Below are 22,247 nucleotides of genomic sequence, written 5' to 3' on the forward strand. Positions count from 1 at the left end.
GAGGGAGCCAGTCTCTGCAGGGTTCTGGTCTGGTCTAGTCTCTAGACCCTGGAGGGATCCGGTCTGTGGAGGGAGCCAGTCTCTAGGGGGGTCTGGTCTGGTCTGGTCTCTAGTCTCTGAAGGGGTCCGGTCTGTGGAGGGAGCCATCCTCTGAGGGGGCCGAGTCTCTAGTGGGGACAATCCGTTCCCGAGATCGGCCCATTACTGCAGTTCGTTAGAAAAAAGGACATAAGGAATGTCGTAGTTAAATGCACGTTGAGTGCGAAACCTACAGATCTGTCCACTTCCAGGAATAGCACGAGTAATTGTGGCTATGATGTTGATATTATATTATACAGTGTGTATGTGTAATGAGCTACATTTATTATTTCCATTTATTTTGGTGAGAGTAGATTAGAAGTAATGCAAAAGTAGTGTAATGCCTTACATTTCAAATATGGTATGTAATAAATTTGTTTGAAATTACAGTAACAAGTAATTAATAATGCATTAAAAATTTGAAGTAAGTTGCCCAACACTGTTAATAATGTCCATTTAGAAATTACTTGAAATTTAGAAATTAATGTTTCATCGTTTGAGAAACTGTTCCTCCGGGCCTTTATTTTGAAAGTCGCTTGACCGGACGTCGCCGTAATTGTTTCGCCTTCACTGCGGCTGCGCAGAGCAGCGAGCTCCGCCGCCTGGCTGCTGTTTCTGCTGTTGTTGAAGCAAACGGAGAAGAAACAAATCTGTGAAGTCCTTCAATGGAAAACTGATCCAGCATCTGCACAGAAATCCGCCGACAGGAGGGGGAAGAGGAGGAGGAAGAGCCGCAGAGAGGAAGGAGACACAAGGAGAGAGGACGACGAGGAGGAGGAGGAGAAAAAAAACGGGACAGCGTAAAATGCTGCAGATTTGAGGGAAAGGTAAGAAAACCCGCCTGATCAATAGTTAAAGTCGATCGATCTCCAAGTTGTCGATACTAAGCGGATGGCGTCTGAGGTCAGATGAGGTCTGAGCCGCGGTGGCCACAGCCTGCAGCCGCTGAATGTAGGTCATTGTGTCTGTGGGCCGAGCCGAGCCGAACCACGCCGAGACAAACCGAGCTGGGCCGGGCCGTCCTGCGGCTGCAGCCAGGCCGCAGGCTGAGGAGGAGGAGGAAGCTGCTGCTTCTACGGGATCAACACTCATCCTTACCTCCAGCATTTATACTAACAATAATGAAAATAATTCTGATCTTATTTCCAATTAAAGTTGAGTGGAATTGTTGAACTGTAAAAAAAATCTTCAGTGAAAGTTTCTCAAGTAAACAACATATTCAACCTGGTTTCACATTTTATGTACGCCTAAAAAGGAAGAATTAAAATATATTTGTTATGAGTTCAACACCAAAATTTTGAAGTAGTAATTGGCTTCATTTAGTCTGTCTGGGTGTGGTTTGGTCCGATTTGATTGATAACACAGAAAGACATCCACAACTGGCCACAGATATTAATTGAAGTGTTTATAAATCCTGATAGTTATACACATGACATTGTGTTTACTTTCCAAACATCTCCACTCACTCCAAACCACAGAGAGGAGACATACACACATTCCCTCATGTGAAAATAACCACAACTCTTTCAGCTGTGGTGGAAAATGATGTAGGATCACGTCATTAATGGTAAGAAGATATCTGTGGAAAACAGTCTTTTTCTGGCCTTTAATAATTATTTAAAAAAATGGACTACAGCACAAATGGAAAATGAAACATGAAGAATATAACATAAGTCTAAAATCACAACCTTAAATGAAAAGAAGTCTTTGATTCAAAGCAAGTCAATGTCAACCTCATAGCATGTGAGAAACGAGGGAAATTCATGACCGTTATGTGGTGGACATACAGAAGAAGTGAATACAGTACTAATTGACTCTACCACTCTGTGGTTGATTCACCCAATAAATTAGCAGAAATATAAATGGTCTGATTTACTGCCAGACTGTTGGAACACTCACTAAGACTCTGAATCTTGTGGGACAAATACCAGCCGATGAAAACTCCTCATATAAAACTGCTGTAGTCTCTCTGTAGTCCCATAATACATCAGCAGGGGTTTGTGCAGCCTCGGTGCTGCTGCAGTGTTTAATAATGATCCTATAATAGTTAAATTTATCAGCCGTAACATGACTGTTATACTCCTGAGGTGTTTTTTTTTTCCTGCTGAATTGCAGTATTGCTGTACCTCCTGTATATTTCTTGAAATCGATGCAGTTCACACCAGGTTTCGAGTTTTGGATCCTCTTTGAGGAAACAGTGTTTGAGCCTGTGGAGAAGAGAGTGAACACGTGGAACAGTGTCTCAGATTTAGGGTGGTGTCTGAACTTGTGTACTAATGTGATTTGAACAATTGTGTATATTTTGTGTATATTTTTACCATGAAATTTCTTATTTATGTTGCTACATTTGAAGATACAAAGAGGGGATTTTATCCGGTTTTGGCTTGAATTAGACACAGACTGCTGCAGCCTCATGTTGGCTCCGTTTCATTTTTACTTTTAATAGGTTTGGCCAAACAATGTTTTGGATTATGTCTCCATTTCTTTCCCAATTTTACAGTTAGGGATCAAAGCTCGACGACAACAAACACTGAAATGCCATTTTAAGATGGACTTGAAAGAAGCATGAGACTAACTCTGAGATATTGTTCGGCTGTGTGTCTACAGATGTCAAACGTAACCATGGAAGCGACCACCATCCTCCCCATCCTCAAGAAGAAGCTGGCCTTTTTGTCAGGTAAAACATGCACACACACACACGACAGCTCTACATGTGTTTACTGTCATTTTACTTGTATTTGGTAACCGAACACATCTCTCTGCTGCTCTGTCTTTCTTTAGGAGGCAAAGACCGGCGCAGCGGTCTGATCCTGACCATCCCCCTCAGTTCAGATCAGACCAGTATGGAGGAGCTCAGTGCCACACTGGACTACCTCCTCAGCATCCCCAGGTACACACATGCACATGCAGAAGGAGCGGTGCTGGCGGCCATAGTGACAGTTTGAAGTGTGTCTGTGTGCAGCTGTGTAAATTAAGGCCTGTTTTGTCTCAGTTTTTATGCCTTTGGCCATGTTTGGACTTGAACTGTCACTGAAGAACTTCTGGATCTGTACTTTGTGTCTTTGGCTATTGTATAAGGATCCATCTTGTTCAGCTGCTCTGGGAAAGGCTTGAAGGATGATGCCACTTTATAACAACTCAGCTCTTGCTGTATTGGTCCTAATGTGTGTGGCTCTGACCATAAGATGACCCATCCTTTTCTCACAGCTGAAAGTTTTATTTATAGCAGCATGATTTTGTAGGTGTGCTTTACTTTAAGTGTTTCATTGTGATGCCAGTTTTCATGCAGCAACTCTTTTAATCGGAGATTGGTTCCTCAAAAAAGAGACAAGAGGTGAACCTGGTTTTATGAAAATATAAAGCTCTTTCTTACGAAACCACAACATATGCAAATGAAACCAAGAAAGGCTTCTGTTAAAGACAAATATAGCAGAGCTACATTTTGTGCAGCTTGTTTTTCACCCGCTAAGTCACAGTTCAGGTCAGAATGAGTTTTTTAGTCTTTCTTGTTGAGCTCCTCATCAGTACGGCCTCTGTCACTGGCCATGTTTGAGAGATAGACAGATGGTTCACTCTGTTTTGCTTCTCCACTAAAGCTGTTGGCTGATTCTTCCAAAACAGATTATACATCCTGTCATAAACTCCTGTCATTTAGCTTGGGCTTCGTGAAAACTGCAAAAAGTGGGCTCTTTTTAAAAATAACTGAACTTCAAAAGCTTGCCAGCAACATCAGCACACAGACAACCCACAATGAAACACTCTCTTTACGGGCAGTTATTACAAAAAGAATATGTGATATCATGAAGGCACAATGTTGAATTTTTTAATTGCAGATTTTTAAGATCATATTAATGGATCTGAGACACAAGTGTTACCATGATAAAATATTAATAACAATGAGAATAGTAATTACTTTCAATTTAACTTAAATGATCTGTTCAATGAATCTGCCAGTCACCGTCATGGTTTAAAGTCTAATGAATTGTATGTATGAATGTGTTGTGTATGCATCACTCTGGAAGTTCTGGAGCTGCACACGTTACCAGGAATCTCTATGTAAATATTGTAAATGATCTAAATGTCCTTATTCTCTTCACCTCTCTGTCTCAGTGAGAAGTGTAAAGCTCGGGGTTTCACCGTTATTGTGGACGGACGGAAGTCTCAGTGGAATATTGTGAAGACTGTGGTGCTGATGCTCCAGGTACATTAGGAACAACATAATGTTCAAGGAGACGTTGCTTTAGATTATTAACAGCTTAGGACAATGTCACTGTTTCAGAATGTGATCCCGGCTGAGGTGTCGCTGGTCTGCGTGGTGAAGCCCGATGAATTCTGGGATAAGAAGGTCACACACTTCTGCTTCTGGAAGGAGAAGGACCGCCTGGGCTTTGAGGTGAGTCTCCTCTGCTTTCACCTTTCCAAACAGGAGGAAAGGTGAGTATTTGAAAATACCTTTTCCCCCTTTAACCAGTTTAGCAGATTTTCTCAATCAGAGGCCATTTTTAATGTAATTTCTTACGTTTGTTGGCTGTGATCAGAAAAGTGTCCCTAGAAAGCTCTGGGCTTTGGATCCGTGTTCCACTGCAGGAACTTCTCCTGGTATCTGTGGCTTTTCTGACTGTAGAGAGTGTGTTATTAAAAAGACAACACTGAAACTAACTGTGTCATTTGTCAGTCATGCTTGCAGCATTGCTTTAGCGGAGTGTTGGACTGCCATGGCATTTTTGTTGTAGATGAACATTGGCAAACACACACACAAACTTTACTTTTTATATAATGGTGCTAACACTGAACTAAGTTGATGAACATGTCATTGTGAGCTTTTTAGGATTTAGTTCAGAGCAGTACTGAGCTGTGCAGCTTTACAGTGACTGTAAACTCAAGTGTTGTTAATGTTCTGGGACAAATAACGAGAGAGAATCCTTCCTAATGTTGTTAGTTTTTATTGACAGTCTTTCATACCGAGTTCAGGTTTCTGCTGAGGACCACACAAGCTGGTCCACCTAGTTTAGTTTTTCTGTTTGTGTCACTGTATGCCTTAACTCTTATTTATTCCTACCTTTTTTAAATTACCATTTAAAAAAAAATTTATTATCTTTTTTTTCCTTTTCTTGTCTGGCTTGCTGTGTATCTGTCCATGTGACCCTGAGAAATGTCTGGTCCCTGGCGTTTATACATGTTACAATCAGCTCCTCTGGAGCCCTTCTTGAAATCAAAAGCTGCTTATCATAGAGAAAGAAGACCGTCTGTATCTCCAGCTTTTGTTGTTGAGAGGACATTTTTGTATTAGACCTTAGACCTACTACACAGATACACACACAAACACACACACACACACACACACACACACAGATTTCTGCTGTTACCTGATATCAAATGGAGACAAACTGAGCCTGTTGTAATAACCTCGAGCATCATTAACTAAGTGCTGCTGCTGGAAACCTGAGCCAGGATCGATGGAGTGAATGTGTGTGTGTGTGTGTGAGTGAGTGAGTGTGTTTTTGTGTGTGTGTGTTATTCGGTTAGCCTCCTCCTCTATAATAACAGATGGTTTTACCGACAGAGAGCAGTAGCCACTGTGACCCAGATTTTGGCGGCCATGTTGGCTGAGAATACACTAACAGGGAAACTTCTCCCTGTTAGTGTGTTCAAGGCTGATCTGACATGTGAGAGTTGGCTGACGCACAGCAACAGTTTGGCAGCAAAGACTGAGCCAAATACACATTAATCCGTTCACAATGTCCATGTTTGCTCCTGTGTGTGTGCTGTAAAAGATTATTTTTGATGCTAAACGAAATTTGAAAGGTGACTGGCTATAAAAAGAAATGTGATAAATTAAAAAAATTATTTAAATCTGTTAATTCGCTCATCCTTTCACTATTCAAACACACACACATGTGCACGCACAGCTGCTGGAAGGCAGATTCTCGGGCCGGTGTTAAAATGTGACTCATGTCAACTATGGCGTGTGTGTGTGGATGTCATAGTTGGGTGTGTGAATGTCACAGTGAGGTGTTTGCTGTATGGTTGCTTTAAAGTCTGACTGAAGATTTACATAAACACACACACTTCTTGGTCACCTTTAGGGTGAGTAAGGTACATAGACTTCCATTCATTTCCTTGAGACTAAGCCTCACTGTAACCATTAACCACTGCTTTGTTTAACCTTAATTTAACCCCACTAAAAACTTAGACTCACCCACTGAGTGGGGATAAGGTTTTTGCAAATTGTGTGCACCTGAAAAGCCATGTCTCCAGTTACGGGGTATTTAGGCTAAAATTTCAAAATTTGTCTCCAAAATTAGCCCTTGGTACACACATGCACATGCACACACACACTCTTTGAGCTAAGGCCAGCATCTCTGACTTTGAGAGCATCTGCTGCAGGGACAAATGGAAGATAGATTCAATCCCAGCTGTCCGACTGTCCAGATTCATTTGGAGAGCAATATTTCATGCTTGTGTTGTTCAGGAGGCTTTATGGAGTGATATAACAATAAGGAGGGATAAAACACATATGCACACAAAAAACATGGCTAAATGTTGGAAGTTGAAGCTGGCTGTTTTTCTTCAGAAAAGATGTGTTGTAAAACCTCAGAGCAGCTCACAGGCTGGTCCCGAACACTGAACGCTCTATCTACAGATTTAGAAAGTGCTTTGAAGCTGAGGGAGAGGTATGTCTTGTGATCACACAAGTGTGTTTAGCTGGGAGACTAAAGCAATGGTTCATATATAATCTGTGACCAGACCTGGGTACGTGCTGCACAGTGGGAGATTCAAGGTCTCAGATAAAAAGCTATGATTAAGCTAAAATGAATGAGATCAGAGCTGAACAGTGAGTCCTCACTGTTTAGGAAACAAAGACCATGCTGAGATATTCAGACCATGTGGAACCTCTTCATTTCAGCAATCTATCCAGAATATTTGTCTGGTTTGTCAGAGGATGCCCTGAAGTAGTCAGTGTCTGGAAACAGTTTCCACACCTAAAGTTTCCTTTGGTGACCTCCAACTGTGGCTTTCCAGTGTCCTGACAGGGCATACCAGGACATGTATTCATGTCTAAAAGTGAAAAATAGTAGAAAAATGTTTGTGACTGGAGGATGAGCCAGTGTTGGATCATAATGTTTTAGATTTGTTTAAGAAATGTGTTTACAATGATTCAGATCACGTGACAAACAGAAAGGGCGTTTCCATCAAGGAACGCACGTCATCACTAACTCAGTGGATTCAGATACATTCAATACATGTTCAATGCATCTAGGCATTAATTGTTGACAGTATTCATTTACAATTTTCTGGGGATTATGACTAATTTGTAGAAAGCATAACCTGATGTGATCATTGTTGGGGCATTGAGGTGTTTAGTGTGAAATAAATGAGGAAAAATACAAACTGTATATTTGATAGCGTACACATTATGATATGTCTATCCATGAGCTCTGTAAAGGGGTGTAAGTCATTTTTTTGGGATCTGTGATCCAGTAGATGAACCAAAGTTAGTGATGTCATATTTAAACTGAACAACTGTAAATTTCACATTGTAAAACCACATGTGGGCACATTGATCCTTGGGTGGAGCATGCAAATGCTTTAAGGGAGTTTGTGGCATTTATGACTGGTTCAAACCCGTTAGACCAGCACAGCCTTCTTCAAACCTAACAAAAAATTTTTGAGTTTTATTTGGAATCTTTGATCTGAAATTAATAGTAGACACAATAAATGAGTGCCACAGTGGTTAGTGGTTTCTGTTGCCATATTTTTCACAAAAACACCATTTTCATGTTGCCAGGTTTCTGCCATGGTGTCAACCACACATGATGTGTTGCATGATGTGCAGATGATGGTGTAACATCAACTGTACTGACCCGTCCCCCGGTCTTATGTTAGTCATGGATCACTTTAGTTTTATCAGTTTTTCATGTTGAAACAGTCCCACTGTTACAGCTCAGTGTTCCTCTGTTGATACCTTTAACTAATGTTGTTATTATTCTCTGGTCTGTCAGGTCATCCTGGTCTCAGCCAACAAACTGACTCGTTACATTGAACCCTGTCAGCTGACGGACGACTTTGGAGGAAGCCTGGACTACGACCACAATGACTGGCTTAACAAGAGACTGGTCACTATTTTATTTCATCCACATATTTCGTGCCTTTATGCCTCAAAATAGGTCTTACCGTGGTAATATGGTAGCTGGTCTTAGCATGTTTTGCTTTTGTTTGCATGTCGCAGGTTTTTGAGAAGTTCACCAAGGAGTCAACGTCACTGCTGGACGAGCTGTCCATCATCAATGACAGTGACAAGAGCAGCGCTGTTGACAAAGACAAGTATGCAAACACACAGCACACACTTCAGTTTGAAGTGCATGAGCAATAGACAGATGAAATCCAGAACTGTGTGTATGTCTGTCCCCTGCAGATCAGCTGACTGTGCCCTCCTGCCGTCCTTTGACCCTGAGACTGTCCTTCAGACCGGTAACTGCTCTCATATGTGATGGTCATTGTACATTTTACTCTGAGTTGGGTCAGTATATTTATGGATCCCATTCAAATCTTCCATTAAATCATAGTAAACAATAATAATAATAAAAAAAAAGTCCAGTCATTTATTTGAACTGGAATTAGTGAAGCCTGTCCAGAGTGTACCCCGCCCTTGCCCAGTGTGAGTTGGGATTGGCTCCAGCATCCCCTGTAACCTGGAAATGGACAATGAATGAATGAATTAGTGAAGCATAACACAAAGAGCAGTGATTGGTCAGGAGATCTGAGGCCGCACCGGGTCAACACCAGGTCTATGCTTGTAGGTCAGCACACTGTGGTGTTTTAAAAATAAATAACAAAACCAGCTTACAGAAAAGCTCGGGCAGAATGACTGACTAATTGGTGACAAGCTAATGTTTAAAAAGTCCAAGCAGCCAAACTACTTTCCTGACCTGGAGCAGGTAGGCGGTGGTCTTGGTTACTTAGACTGCTGGAGCCAAATGGACATGAAGGATGGATGAATGGTAGACGAACAGATGGACGGCTGTGTTCACTGTACTGAGCAGCTTGTGTCTGTGTGTTGGGCAGAGGTGAAAGGAGTCTTTGTTTGTGGTACCACCCGTCTCCCTCTACCAGCTCATTTCATAATAACAACATGTACACAAACTCTGACGTCTAATTGTTTCAGATGCTTTTATAACAGACTTTTAAATCTCAAACCAAACCTGTGTATGTCTCTCCATCTGTTTGCAGGTCATGAGCTGCTGTCGGAGCTGCAGCAGCGCCGTTTTAATGGTTCGGAGGGAGGAGGAGGAGGAGGAGGAGTACAAGGAGGTGAGGAAGCGAGGAAGCAGCTGTCTCCAGCAAGTGACTGTGCTGGTTGAGATGGATGAATGAGGCTGAATGAAAGTTTTGATTATTTGTTGTTGGAGATGGGCAGTTGAATGCAGTCACTCAGCTGTTCCAGAGTACTACACAGGCTACTACAGTTTGAGGTAGACTAAAAGGTTACAGTCCGCACTGCTACATCTACAAAAATGGCATTATTATTGTTTTCTATATTTAATTTCTTCCACCTACTGTTGAACCTAAAAACGCTGTAAAACCTCAAACCCCAATGTTGAGCTTTAATCATAGTTTGTGCAGTCACAGTCAGCTTATATGTGTGATTTCATTGTCTGCACAAAGTCCGGCCAATGATGCGTTTGTTAGTTTTGGTGTTAAAGAACTATCCTCAACAGCCCTGAGGCAAGCTGGAACACTGCCAATGAGATCCTCTTCATGACTTGTCTGACCTCTGACCCCCAGGTCCAGCCTGGTGTCCCATGGAGGAGGAACTGCTGGCTCAGCCTCAGGTGATGAAGCTGCTGGACTCACTCAGGGAGCAGTACACCAGATACCAAGAGCTCTGCAGGCAGCGAAACAAACGCACCCAGCTAGACGAGATCCACACCAAGGTCATGCAGGTAATACACACACACACACACACACACACACAACTGAAAGAATATTTGTGCCCATCAGTGAATATGGTATGATTTTAAAATGTAGTCTCAAATATAAAACCAATAGAATAGCTACAATTGCTCAATTAATCGAGTGAATTAGTCAATCATTTTGATAATCAAAAATTGTTTTAGGTATTTTTAGGAAAAAAAACAGCTGAATGCTTTCTTTCGTTGATGTTTGTTCGTTGAGATATTTAAAAAAGGTTACTTTGGTTTGTAGGAAATGTAAATTTGTCACATTTCTGGATGTTGTCTGTTATCTTTAAATTCTCAGCCTCTAAGTTTAGATTAAAATTTAGATCTTTTTGTTGTTTTGTTTTTCCTTCAAAAAGCTGTCTGTCCTGAAATTTACTGTTCTCATCCAGACTTTGACAGAGCAGAGAGCAGCTTCACTCCTCAGTATAGATACGTCTCCATTATTGCTACTTGGGTTTCCGCAGCTGCAAGGGCTGATGGGTAACACTAATGTCTTGGCGATGAGCCTGGGGTTGCTATGGTAACTGGAACATGTCAGTCGCTAGCCTAGAGGATTTGGGAGGTGGCCTAGTTCTAAGATTGAAGTGTGTGGGTGTGGGTGTGTGTGTGTGGGTGTGTGGGTGGGTGGTAGGTCTTCAAGGCATCACTGACCTGTTAAATCATGATCTGGGTACATACATCTGGATAGAGCTCAAGATGCTGTTGTCCCTGTATATGATTTATATTATTATATTAAACAAACATAACAGCATTCAGTTTTTGTTTGTTTTTTGTTTTCCACAAAACTTTTCCCTAAAAGTTTAATTCAAATTTTACCTTTTCTCGAAAACAATCGGTATATTATAGTTAGACAAATAAATACGACTTATAAATGATGGATGCTTTCTGCCTTTGTTCTCACAACACTGCTTTCTATCAGTGAAGTTTAAGGTTTAAAGGGTCATTCCACTGATTTAACGCACCCATCACAGTGTCACTGATGTGGTGATTTGGATGATGTCAGATTTGACTCGACATGTTAGATGTTGAACATCTAGCTGCTCAGACAAAATCTTGGAACATGTGATGGTTGTGGCCTTGATGGTAAAATGTTGGAGTTTGCACTTTAACCCCACAAGAGAGTAAAAGTCTGAATATCTCTGACTCCAGCCTCAACTTAAATTCTCAGATTCTTGTTTGTATTTTAATTTGTTGTAACATGTAAACATATTTGTTTTACTACTGACTATATGAAGAAAACAATATACCCAATAGTCATTTTCATATACATATTTATGAACATCATGTCATACCTGAAGTGAACTGAAGTTGAAGTTCATAATCATATCACTGATAGAGGCTGAGAGCCTCCTGCTGGTCAGTGAACTGCACTGCACCCAGACAGAGGAAGATCCTCAAAGACATTAATGTCTCTTAAAAGGCCTTTTTCATAACAGACATTTTCACTTCAAAGAAGGAAAAGTATTTCTAAATAACAAAATTATTTACTTACTTTTTGGTCACAGCAAGATCAGAGACGCCTATAAGAAGTCTTATTTAATGTACAGCAATTTCCCCGTGTGTGTGTCTCTCTCAGGTGGTAACGTGGCTTCAGGGTCCAGGATCAGAGCTGCTGAAGACTCATCAGGCGATTGGGGACTCAATGCGAGCGGCTCAGGCTTTGCAGCAGAAACACGAAGAGATCGAGAGCCAGCACAGTGTAATGCACCATTGACACTCACACAAGATGGCTGTAGTTTGTGTTTTGACACATCCATCATATAATCTCCATAAAGACGACATTGATTGCAGCAGAGTATGTTTCGAAGTGTTTTGTGTCCCTGTGGTGTGGCAAATAGAGTTGGCTGCTGATTGTGTATCTCTGTGTGTCTGCAGGAGTGGTTTGCCGTGTATGTGGAGTTAAACCAGCAGATTGCTGCCTTGCTCAGCGCCGGGGAGGAGGAGGAAGTGGTGGAGCTGAAGGCTTTGCAGCAGCAGCTCAGTGACGTCTGCTACCGACAGGCGGCTCAGCTGGAGAGTCGCCAGAACGTCCTGCAGGCAGCACAGGGCTTCCACAGCACCACACAGGAGGTAACACTTTCTCTCTGGACCTGACTTCATCAGTTCTCTAACCTTACTGTAATCTACATTTTTGTGTATCTAGCACAGGAATGGGTTTATGATGTGTTTAGCCGCCCTTAAAAGAAAGCCAGAGAAAAATTGTTGAAGTTATCAAACTAAAAAACGAAAACCAAAATGTTGCAGGATGAAGCTGAATGTGTGCAAATGGAGAGAAAAAAGAAAGAGCATTTGATGTGTCTGTGTCAACAGCTCTCTCAGCAGCTGGATGGCCTACTGGGCATGCTCTGTGCTGATGTGGCTCCAGCAGACGGAGCTTCCATTCAGCAAAACCTCAAACTTCTGGAGGAAAAGCTGCAAACAGTCGGTTCGTGCTCTGAATAAGAATATTGTGAATTTTTCTCCAAATCACTGATGTTTTCACATTCCTGTGAATTAGTTGCATATGTATCAACACTTTTCATACCTGTGGCAGAGCAGTGATGCATCAACTGCTTAAAGTTCCCCTGTGACATTAACCTCCTCCCTGCCTCATGTAGAGGCAGGTCTTTCTTCTCTGCGTCAGAAGGGGGGGGTGTTGCTGGAGCAGATGTGCAGCCAGCCACCATGGATGCTGGAGGAAACCGAGAGTCCCGCTGGAGAACAGCAGGACAACATTCAGCAAATCCAGGCTGTGATGGAGGAGATGCAGCTCCGCAAGCAGAGGTGACTTTTTTTTGTGTGCGTGTTTGGGACTCTAGTTTGTTTGGTTATATTGTAAGTTTGGAGATTTAAAGAGACGGTTTCTTTTACAGGTGTGAGGACATGGTGGATGTGAGGAGACTGAAGATGCTCCAGATGGTCCAGCTGTTCAAGTGTGAAGAAGATGCCTTACAGGTCAGACACACAACAACAATAAAACATGTGCATATGCACATGTAGCTCCTGTACTGATGATCTGTGTGTGTGTTCAGGCAGTAGAGTGGCTTGGAGAACTTTTGGATGCCCTCCTGAAGACCCATGTCAGACTGGGCGATGACTCTCAAGAGACCAGGACCATGTTGGACAAACACAGAAAGTTTGTAGATGTCGCTCAGGTGAGACACATCCAGACTGCAGTTTGTCAGTTTATTTCATTAATGCAACAAAATTGATTACTGCAGCTTTGATTTGTAGTTTACTATAACTATATTTAAAATCTGTCTCCTTCCTGTCTCATTTCAGAGCACCTATGATTACGGACGTCAGCTTCTGCAGGCGACTGTCGTCCTCTGTCAGTCTCTGCGCTGTACGACACGCTCGTCCGGAGACACACTACCGAGACTCAACCGAGTCTGGAAACAGTTCAGTGTCAGCGCTGAGGAGAGACAACAGAGACTAGAGCTGGCTCTGAAATTCCACACCTCCGCTGAGAGGGTAAGACAGGCTGAGCGAGAGAAAGGGCTCTCACTGTATTACTTCTCAGGTGTCAGAACAGCTGACTGGAGCTTGACCTGTGTGTCAGCAGGTCAGCAAACACTAAGTAGGAAATAAATCTGTTACGACAAGTGCATGTGACCAGTCATGTTTAGTCAGCTTGTGGAACTCGACATCTCACACGCTATTGCACCTCATGCAGCCATGCAAACACTGAATATGTCTCTCCTCTGTATTATTTATTTATTTATTTTCAGGTGTTGCAGCAGGAATGTGTCGAGGCAGAGTCTCTGGATGAAGTCGACTCTTCTGGAAAAACTTTGTTGGACCGACTGACATTGCCTGTTATCTTCCCTGATGGGTACAAACATACACACACAAGAGGACTTTGCATTGGCTGATATTTTTTGAAGATTTACCCTTGACTTGCCATGCTAATAAAGCAATACTGTTTTAAGTTGATATGGGAAAATTAGCCGCTGCCTCTAGACGTATCAATAGTTGACTCTCTGGTTGTAAAAGTTCATTAATCCCTTTCTTTTATCAATCTCCTCCTGACTGACTGAAATACCAGCAGATTTCAAACTGTCTGCCCTCCCTTTGGTACTGACCAGCTACCGTCCAATGGGATATAAACAGCTGCAGTGGCTGAGAATGAACAAAAACAGTAAAGTTCTTGCTGAAAACAATCTCGTAAGATCCCGTAAAGAGCTGCAAATTGATAACTCTCTCTTTCTGCCTTGGTTTATAGCCATAAATAACACCTTTTGTGTTAAATTTGGAATTTGTATCCATAAATACTACATGACTAAGCTTTACCAAAAATAATCTCACATCTAAAAACTTGATGTTAATCTTAATCACACATAATGCAAGTTACTAATTTAAAATGTTATTTCAGGAGTGAGCAGTTCTTTGGGAGTCCCAGCGACACAGCAGCAGCAGCAGAGGGTGTCAGAGAGCGCCTCCTGCTGGTGGAGGAGCGGCGGCTGCAGCTGCAGGAGGCGAGGCTTCATAATGACCATGAGGAGGAGGAGGCGGAGGAGGAGGAGGAGGAGGAGGAGGTGCTAAATGGGCAGGAGGCACGGCTAGATGTGATAGGAGAGGAACTCAGTGAGAAAGAAGAACAGGAAGAAGAAGAGGAGGAGGAGGAGCAGGTGGTGGGGCAGCAAGATGAAGAGATAGAGAAGGCTACACAGGACTGCTAATGGACAGTGTTGACCCAAGCAGCCTTAATGAAGCTTGTTAATGAAGGGCTGCAGATCACTTTCCACCAAGACCTGCGATATGTCGCCTCCTGAGCCATGAAACCCTCGATTAGTTGCATCTTTCTAGCTGCAGCAGTAGGTTGTTCTTACTGTTGAGGGTTCTCAACATCAGATGACGTTTCCCATCAGCTGCATTGCTTTCCATTTCTTCTAGAGGCTGAACATCCTTCTCTATCGTGCTTTCATGCCTTTCAGCTGAAACTGAACATTTTATCACCGTTTGCCCTGGAAGAACAGCAACCTTTAACTTTTTCTGCCGTTAAGCAATCCCGTGGATTTCTTTCCAAACTGGACCTGTGGGATCAAAAATGTAACATATTGGACTTATTTACTGGAATAATTAATACCCATGACTCCGGATGCTACATTGATGATGATCAACTGCAAAATAACATGTTTGGATCAGAAAAATACACCTAACAAGGCCGCCTTCCTCCCAGCATGCCACTTGCTGCCCTCAGCAGGCGGAGCTTCCATGGTGCTAACATGGCTACTAAAGTTTCTGTCTGTGCCGCCTCAGACTTCCTCCCATTTCTTGCTTCATTACCTCCTTTTATTTGCTTCTAACAAAAGAATGAGCTCGATGGCCAGTCCGGGGACTCACAGGGCGGCACTACATCATATCAGGTGTGCAGTGACCTGAATGTGTGCTGTACTTTTCACCTACAGACAATGTCAGGTGACTGACTGTTGGAGCTTTCACTGTGGTGGATCTGAAGCAGATACAGATATGCTAAAAAACAAAACAAAAAAAATAAATCTGCTTTCATCAAGAAAACTCCAGGATCAAAGACTGTAGCAATTAGAGAAGAGAAAGCAACTTCAAGTCCCAAAGAGCAAAACAAAAAGACATCTGTTCAGCTTAAAGTAAAAACATTATGTAATTTATAAAATCCCCCTAAATGACACCTGTTTGACCTGATGTCATTCACCTGTTGGTGTCATATATTTGAACTTGAATGAATATGTGTGGGTATTCATTGGGTACAGTATAGTGTTGTCTTTGACATTTTACAGGATAATGCACTCTTTAGCTGTAAAAACATTGATACCCAAATGTCCAGCTGACTGAAATTACATTTGCTGCACTTACAAATCATGTGCACAAATTAATTTTGAGCTGTCTTTTAGTGAAAAATGACTTGACCAAAAATTCACAATTTGTAAACATTGACCAAAGAAAGATGAGTTGAATTTATGAAGTGAGTTTTATTTAGAGTCTGACTTGTCCTTGTTTTTTTTGTTGAATGATCTCTGGGACTTGCAGTCAACACAATTGTGACATTAATATATTCAGTGATTACATCTTTCAAGGACCCAGAGGCTCCCACCATCGCGCTGCTCTAAATAAACCCGCTGCCTTCATGATAGAAATCAAACCCATGCTGCTTGTCTTGGTCCAGGGACTGAGATGACCTCCTGACTCTGCTGGCAGTCAAGGGCACTGACTGAATGGGAACACTGGGACTGGTTTGCTAACATGGTGACACCTGTATAAAAGATTCCTTTTCTATTTATTTGACTGAAAACCTTGCTGTTATTGTTTGCTGTTTTTGGCCAATAACTGCTGCTGTAAGTGTAACTGCTAAATGCTACGTCTCGCTCTCTGTCCTCTCAGTCCAATAACATACGACATCAATGACCTCGTCCCTTAAATAAAGAAGCTTTTTGAAGTTGCTGTCTTTGATTTTTTTTTTTCTCCCTGTTTTTAAAAATGATTTTAAAAAATCATTAAGTTGATAGACAGCAACAAAGACTAAATGTGCTTATAAAATTCAAAGGCCAAAATTAGTTTGAAACTCCAAGCACCGGTCCTGACTTGACACCACTTTTGTTTCTTAAAGTTCGAGAGCAAACCGTTTTGGTACTAAAACAAACTGTACTCTCACACTCCACAGGACTCAAATCATCAGACCTGCTCAGGCATTTTGAAAGTAACTTCATTTAAAAAAAAATTAAAAAAATAAAATAAAAAAAAAACCCCACCATGCTTTTAGTGACATGAAAGTTATATATTAGAAATTACATAACATGCTGATGTATGAACACTCACACCAAAATGTTACATACCCGAACCAGAACAGTTCTCTTTTTAAGCAGTTTATCTCAGATATAAAATAGTTACCACTACATATAAACTGGACAGTCCATCCATGAGATACATAGTTATATATTCTGAAGGTTGGAAAATACAGTTCCAAGTTATTTAAATTAAATTAGATACTTTCAGGATTTTTTTTCTCTGTCATTTTCCAGGAGTGGATTTCCAAGTGTGTTGATGGAGCAGTCCTTTGGAGCTGAGATGATGTACCAAGTGTTGGTTCACAGTGCAGGTCATCGCCGAGTGTCCTTGTCCAAAAGATCTTTGGCCTCATTAATCTTCGCAGCAAGATACGGTGACCCGCCTGCATACACACAAAACAACTTTTAGCTATTAATAATGGCTTATACAAGTTTGCTTACTCAGCTACTGGCACATTTCACCATCTATATCAGACTTTTGAGTGTTTTGTTAGTCAGAGATGGAAAACATCAACTGAGGCAAAAGGAAGCTTGGCAAAGCAACAGCACTGTTTACCTTTATCTGGATGGTTCAGGACCATAATCCTCCGATGAGCCTCACGTACCTTGGCCTTGGTGCTGGTTGGGCTGGAAATGAAAACCAAACATCCATGTGATCAAGACACTGAGAAACGCTAAAAGTGAATGAAATATTTACTACAACATGTTTTATACCTGATGCCAAGAATGAGGCTGGCTTCTCGTTTGGACATCTTCTGCTCAAAACCACCTTTGTAGTATGATGAGAAAGCCTTAGGTGACAGAAAAGTATGGTAAGCATTGATTGTCAGTAAGGAAAAAAAAAAATACTTGAGATGGGTTACATTTATTGTATTAGTTTCTCCTGAAACAATGTTGGGCTTTTTCTTGTGATACCTAAGATCTAAATCTCAAACCAAAAACATTGAGACAAATTTGCAAACAACTAAAAACTTAGATGGAGAATTTAGCAGAAAAGGAGCACCAATGATTATTAACATCATGGAAGACACTGATGTATAGGAGCTTAATCAAATACTTACTGCTGTGGGCATTTTCTTAACAGTTTCAGAGAAGACTTGTCCAAGAGGCTTCCACAGCTGGAATGCATAGCGGCCTATTCAAACACAAAGACACATGGGACAAAACTCATCTCGCTGAGTAAAGGAAATAATAACAATCTGTTAGGCAGATGGCAAACAGAACCCTGGAAAGGATTTCTGCACATGCACATTCAGACCATATCATATTGGGAAATGACTAATCGGATATCAAACTATTCTTACCTGCAAAACCTGCAGCAGCCACACCAAGACCGACTGCAATCAGAGTCCCTCCCTGCCACCAAAACAAAGCATCCAGCAGTTACCACACTGGGTCACACAGGTAGTTTATGATTTGTGTGGCAGCAATAATGTGTTGATATGGTCTAATTCTGTGGCTAGAAGAATAACTGATCTCGTACAATGTGGAAAATAAATTCAAGTCAGTAAGTTTTCCATTGCAGGACTATAACTCAATCCTCATAGAACCATCTAATTGTAAAGATATAAAACTAAAACTGCAGGAGTTTCAGTGAAATTTTAATTATCTAAATACCAGTGCTTCTATATTAATTTTACTTGGACTGCCATCACAATCAGTTATATGGTAATGTGTCATAATACATGTTTTGTGTTACCAGTTAAGATTATTTAGGTTTAAGTTACCAGCTCTGTTGATGGCTTAACTGACTACTAGTCGAGTTGTTTAAGGCTTTTTTATATGATAGATTATGATAGAAATTAATCATCTTGTAGGTTGATATAAATTAAAATCGATTTACTCCTAAACCTTCAGACATCCATCTTTAGGTCACCCGTTTGAACTAGCTAGTTAACATGAATGATCAGGATGAGTTGACTTTTGTCGATCTAAATAAAAATGAGCTTTGTGCCATTAAAAAACGCCTCATTGTAATAAATTCATCACTCCGTGCAGCTGATGGAAATGCGCTGACAGGCTGGCGGTCACTGAGGTGACACAAACCTCAGCAGGCAAACAACTAAAAGACATTTTGTTTCGCTTGACAAAACAACACAAATGTCTTGAGGAAGGCAGCAGACACTCACCAGCCGTCTGTCTATCTCTGCGTCGCCCCTGGCCTTTGTTTTTGAGCTGTATTCGGCATATCGCATCAAGTCTCCTCCGTCCGCGGTCACTCCGCCGGCGTTCGCCATGTCTCCGTCTGACGTCATCCAAGCGCGTCCGTTTATACTTTTCAAAATAAGGCTCAAGTGCAAAAGCCGCTTCCTGTCAGAAACTACAGCGATGGTTCACTTAATCCAAAAACAACTTTTACATATTTTTTTTGTTTAAATTGACAATATTTTTAAATGAAACTACAAATGTCGACTCAGAAATGTGTTTTCTGTCGTCGATATTTCTCTATGTGTTTTTAATTCATCCGAATGAAGAGGAAGTCTTTCTGAGTTGGTAAAACCAGATGAATAAAATGCCTCAAAAGATTAAAAAAAAAAAAAAAAAAAAAAAAAGTCAACACATTTTCGATTTCTTTGTTATCCGTTTGTATAAAAGCGGTTGTAGCAAGTGACATGGATTCATATTTTATTTATTTGTTTATTCATTCTTAATATGTTTTATATCATAAACTTGCCAATTGGCTGCCTTGAAATATGTGCCAAAGTAATTCAGAGTGAATGGCATTTAAAACAGGACTATTTCAGGCTACAGCCCACTAGAGTATTTATTTCCATGTTTCTATATTTTATTCAGATTTATCTTGAGAAAAGTCTCTTGAAGCTAGTTGTTATTGTGCGGCTGCTGTCTGCTAAAAGCTCCAGAGCCTTTCAGGTCAGGTAGTTTTTTTCAGCTGCTGTTTACAGAGTCAGATGGCTAAATTATATGGACAGTGATTTTTTTTTTGTTGTGTTTGGAAGATTTCTGAATTCATATACGAGTTATTCTACATTAACTGTTGATCTTCCATATGTATACCACTAGATGGAAGTGTTGAAAAGTGAAACACATTCAGCTACGAAATGAGTTTATTTGCACACACCAGGAGAGGCTTTTGTCGATATTATTACCTGTGAAGTATTTAATTTTGTGTTTTTTGGTAAGCAATATTCAGTGTTATGTTTGCATGCCTTGCATCATATTTGCGTTTCATTTATTCTTGTTTTGCTTTATTTGTGTCTGGAGTTGTTTGTGTTTGTTTGATTGAAATCTATATTTGGTTTTGTTATGCTAATATGCTTTGTGCTTTCTTGTTGCGCCATTTGTGCTTAATTGTAAAGTTTGTTGCATATTTTCGATATATTTGTATCCTTCTGTCAAATGTTGCATTTTTGTAAGTTTAATTTGTTTGCAATTTTGCTTGTTGTGTTTGCACCTGTGTTTCTCTTTGGACTTTTATACGTGTGTGTGTGTATGTATACAGGTGTACTCTGTGGCCCTTGTGGACCCTCGACATGATTAGGGGTTCAGCAGGAGTCTCAGAGCAGGGAGCAGGAGCTGATGGAGTCCTGAGCCTGGAGCTGGTTTCTATTGTCCCCAGTAATTGGATTTGGTCTGGGAGGAGAGATGACTGCCAGTGAGAGGTTGCGATCATTAGGTGTGAATGAGACGTGTGGTGCCAGGGCTGCACACACACCCGCAGCCACACTAATCCAGTCCAATGCTGTATTTATGTCAAGCATCATTCTACCTGTGTTACCAGAAATTATCTTAGAAGCGCAACTCCTCACTGAAACACTGAAGCTGGAATGAGATGGATAACTGCTAAATCACTTTATAAATCTCTTCTGATTACCTTTTATAATGATATCCCCAAAGCCTATATTAAAGGGTATATCAGGAAACAAGCATAATTAGTCAATTAACAAGGATTTTAATCTGAAACTAGTTTGTCTTTGCTTTGTGGCAGTGTTTTGTCCATTTTTTTAAACAAGCAACAATTGCTGCTTCTTTACTCAACCAATGCTATAGTTTAGAGACAACCATGTCTATTGTCAAACTAGTTAAACTTTGAGTATTTGATTTGTCTATAGGGGACTAGGAAAGGTTGATATATGATTTTTCTCCAACAGATAGGAGAAAAGCAGAGAGAAAATGGCAAATGTTTGCCAATTGTACAACACATAAGCAGTGACTGAAGAGAGGATGGGCCATTTTGATTTATGTTGTAGCCTGAGATTGCTATTGGTAAATACATAAGTTGGCAATGTTTGCAGGTCGAACAGCTGCATAATGAACATCAGGCCTCAAGCTTTTTCTTCAGCAGTAATAACAGCAGCACTCATTCTTATGAACAAATACATAAATTATAACACCACTTGTGTTAAAGTGTTTGAAGTATTCCTGCTATTAAATAGGCCATAGGAAGATATAATGAAGCAGCAGTATCAGGTTGAAAAAGAGGACAACCGATTATTTTGCATGTTAAAAAAAATTGTGGTTTTGTGTTTCCATGATCAAGTTTATCTCAATGAGGGAGAAACATTTACTGAACACACACATACACGTGCAATGTTTCCATGGGGACCAAGCAGCCACTCCGTTCTTCAATAGCGAGTGAGTGAGTCGAGGAAGACAGCTATTGTGTTTTGTGTGTGTTCAGGGGGTCGGGGTGGGGGTTCGAGAGGGGTTACAGGGAGCAGTATTAAACAACACACTAGACAGATGAAAGCACTGCACATCCTTAAATCTAATCATAATTTAGTCATCACTAGTATGATCAAAATAAAACAGGAAACAGGCAAGGCTGACAGGACAGAGAGATACCTGAGTGCCCGAGTCAAGGGAAGGGAGCTGTGAGATTGCTGTTAGATACAAAATGATAGTGCCTCATAGACAGAGATGGTCTTATTTCTAAAGCTGATACTTATTTGTTGCATCAATCCCTCTATCTGGGCAGATGCACTCAGCCTAAAAGGATTTCTAAAGCTTAGATGTAGCTATAACGCTGCCGTAGTCTTAACCACCAACATCTGGACTTCCCTTTGTATATATAAAATTAAACAGAAAGCAATTTTTCTATGAAACAATTTCATATTGAATAGAATAAGATGTTCTTACTGCTGCTTATTTGCATTTGTGAGACATTTTCCTGCATAAATTAATCTATCTAAAATAACAAATATTATTTAATGCATTTATTTCTATGCGTTCACATTAATGTACTTAGACCTCAAAATTACATTGCACTAATACAATCTAACAATAATCTGCATAAATGTTTTTGCTCCGGTACATAGGTTGATTTGGAAATAAAGTAAATATAAATAAAAACTTTGAGTTCACTTGAAAACATTCTTTTGGTTTGCCAAATTTTCGATTAGGTACTTGCACACGTTTATATATACACTGTAAATACACAGTATTGTGTGTAATGTATTAACGTTTCCCGGAACTTTTGTCTTGAAGCCTCAGTTTCACTCGGACA

The 22,247-nt window shown here is 40.7% G+C and overlaps 2 protein-coding genes across 3 annotated transcripts; one reads left to right on the forward strand and one right to left on the reverse strand.

The window, feature by feature from the left end:
- Positions 1-665: 665 nt before the first annotated feature.
- sestd1 (SEC14 and spectrin domains 1) lies at positions 666-16,540 on the forward strand. The gene is made up of 19 exons (XM_029529845.1): positions 666-905; positions 2,686-2,755; positions 2,860-2,968; positions 4,189-4,279; positions 4,358-4,471; positions 8,082-8,195; positions 8,309-8,403; positions 8,495-8,550; positions 9,310-9,390; positions 9,865-10,022; positions 11,617-11,739; positions 11,916-12,110; positions 12,351-12,465; positions 12,638-12,803; positions 12,893-12,974; positions 13,052-13,174; positions 13,302-13,493; positions 13,751-13,854; positions 14,395-16,540. Exons 2-19 carry the CDS (start codon positions 2,686-2,688, stop codon positions 14,699-14,701), a joined length of 2,295 nt encoding a protein of 764 aa, XP_029385705.1. The 5' UTR covers positions 666-905; the 3' UTR covers positions 14,702-16,540.
- dnajc15 (DnaJ (Hsp40) homolog, subfamily C, member 15) lies at positions 16,412-19,027 on the reverse strand. Of its 2 annotated transcripts, none has more exons than XM_029529846.1 (6): positions 18,913-19,027; positions 18,088-18,139; positions 17,845-17,918; positions 17,498-17,574; positions 17,340-17,410; positions 16,412-17,166 (listed from the first exon to the last, which is right to left on the reverse strand). In XM_029529846.1, exons 1-6 carry the CDS (start codon positions 19,018-19,020, stop codon positions 17,096-17,098), a joined length of 453 nt encoding a protein of 150 aa, XP_029385706.1. In that variant the 5' UTR covers positions 19,021-19,027; the 3' UTR covers positions 16,412-17,095. The 2 variants fall into 2 exon arrangements, with proteins under 2 accessions (XP_029385706.1, XP_029385707.1); XM_029529847.1 differs by having other exon boundaries at positions 18,088-18,135; positions 18,909-19,020.
- Positions 19,028-22,247: the final 3,220 nt, after the last annotated feature.

Source organism: Echeneis naucrates, chromosome 21 (genome assembly GCF_900963305.1).
Source record: "Echeneis naucrates chromosome 21, fEcheNa1.1, whole genome shotgun sequence".
NCBI lineage: Eukaryota > Metazoa > Chordata > Actinopteri > Carangiformes > Echeneidae > Echeneis > Echeneis naucrates.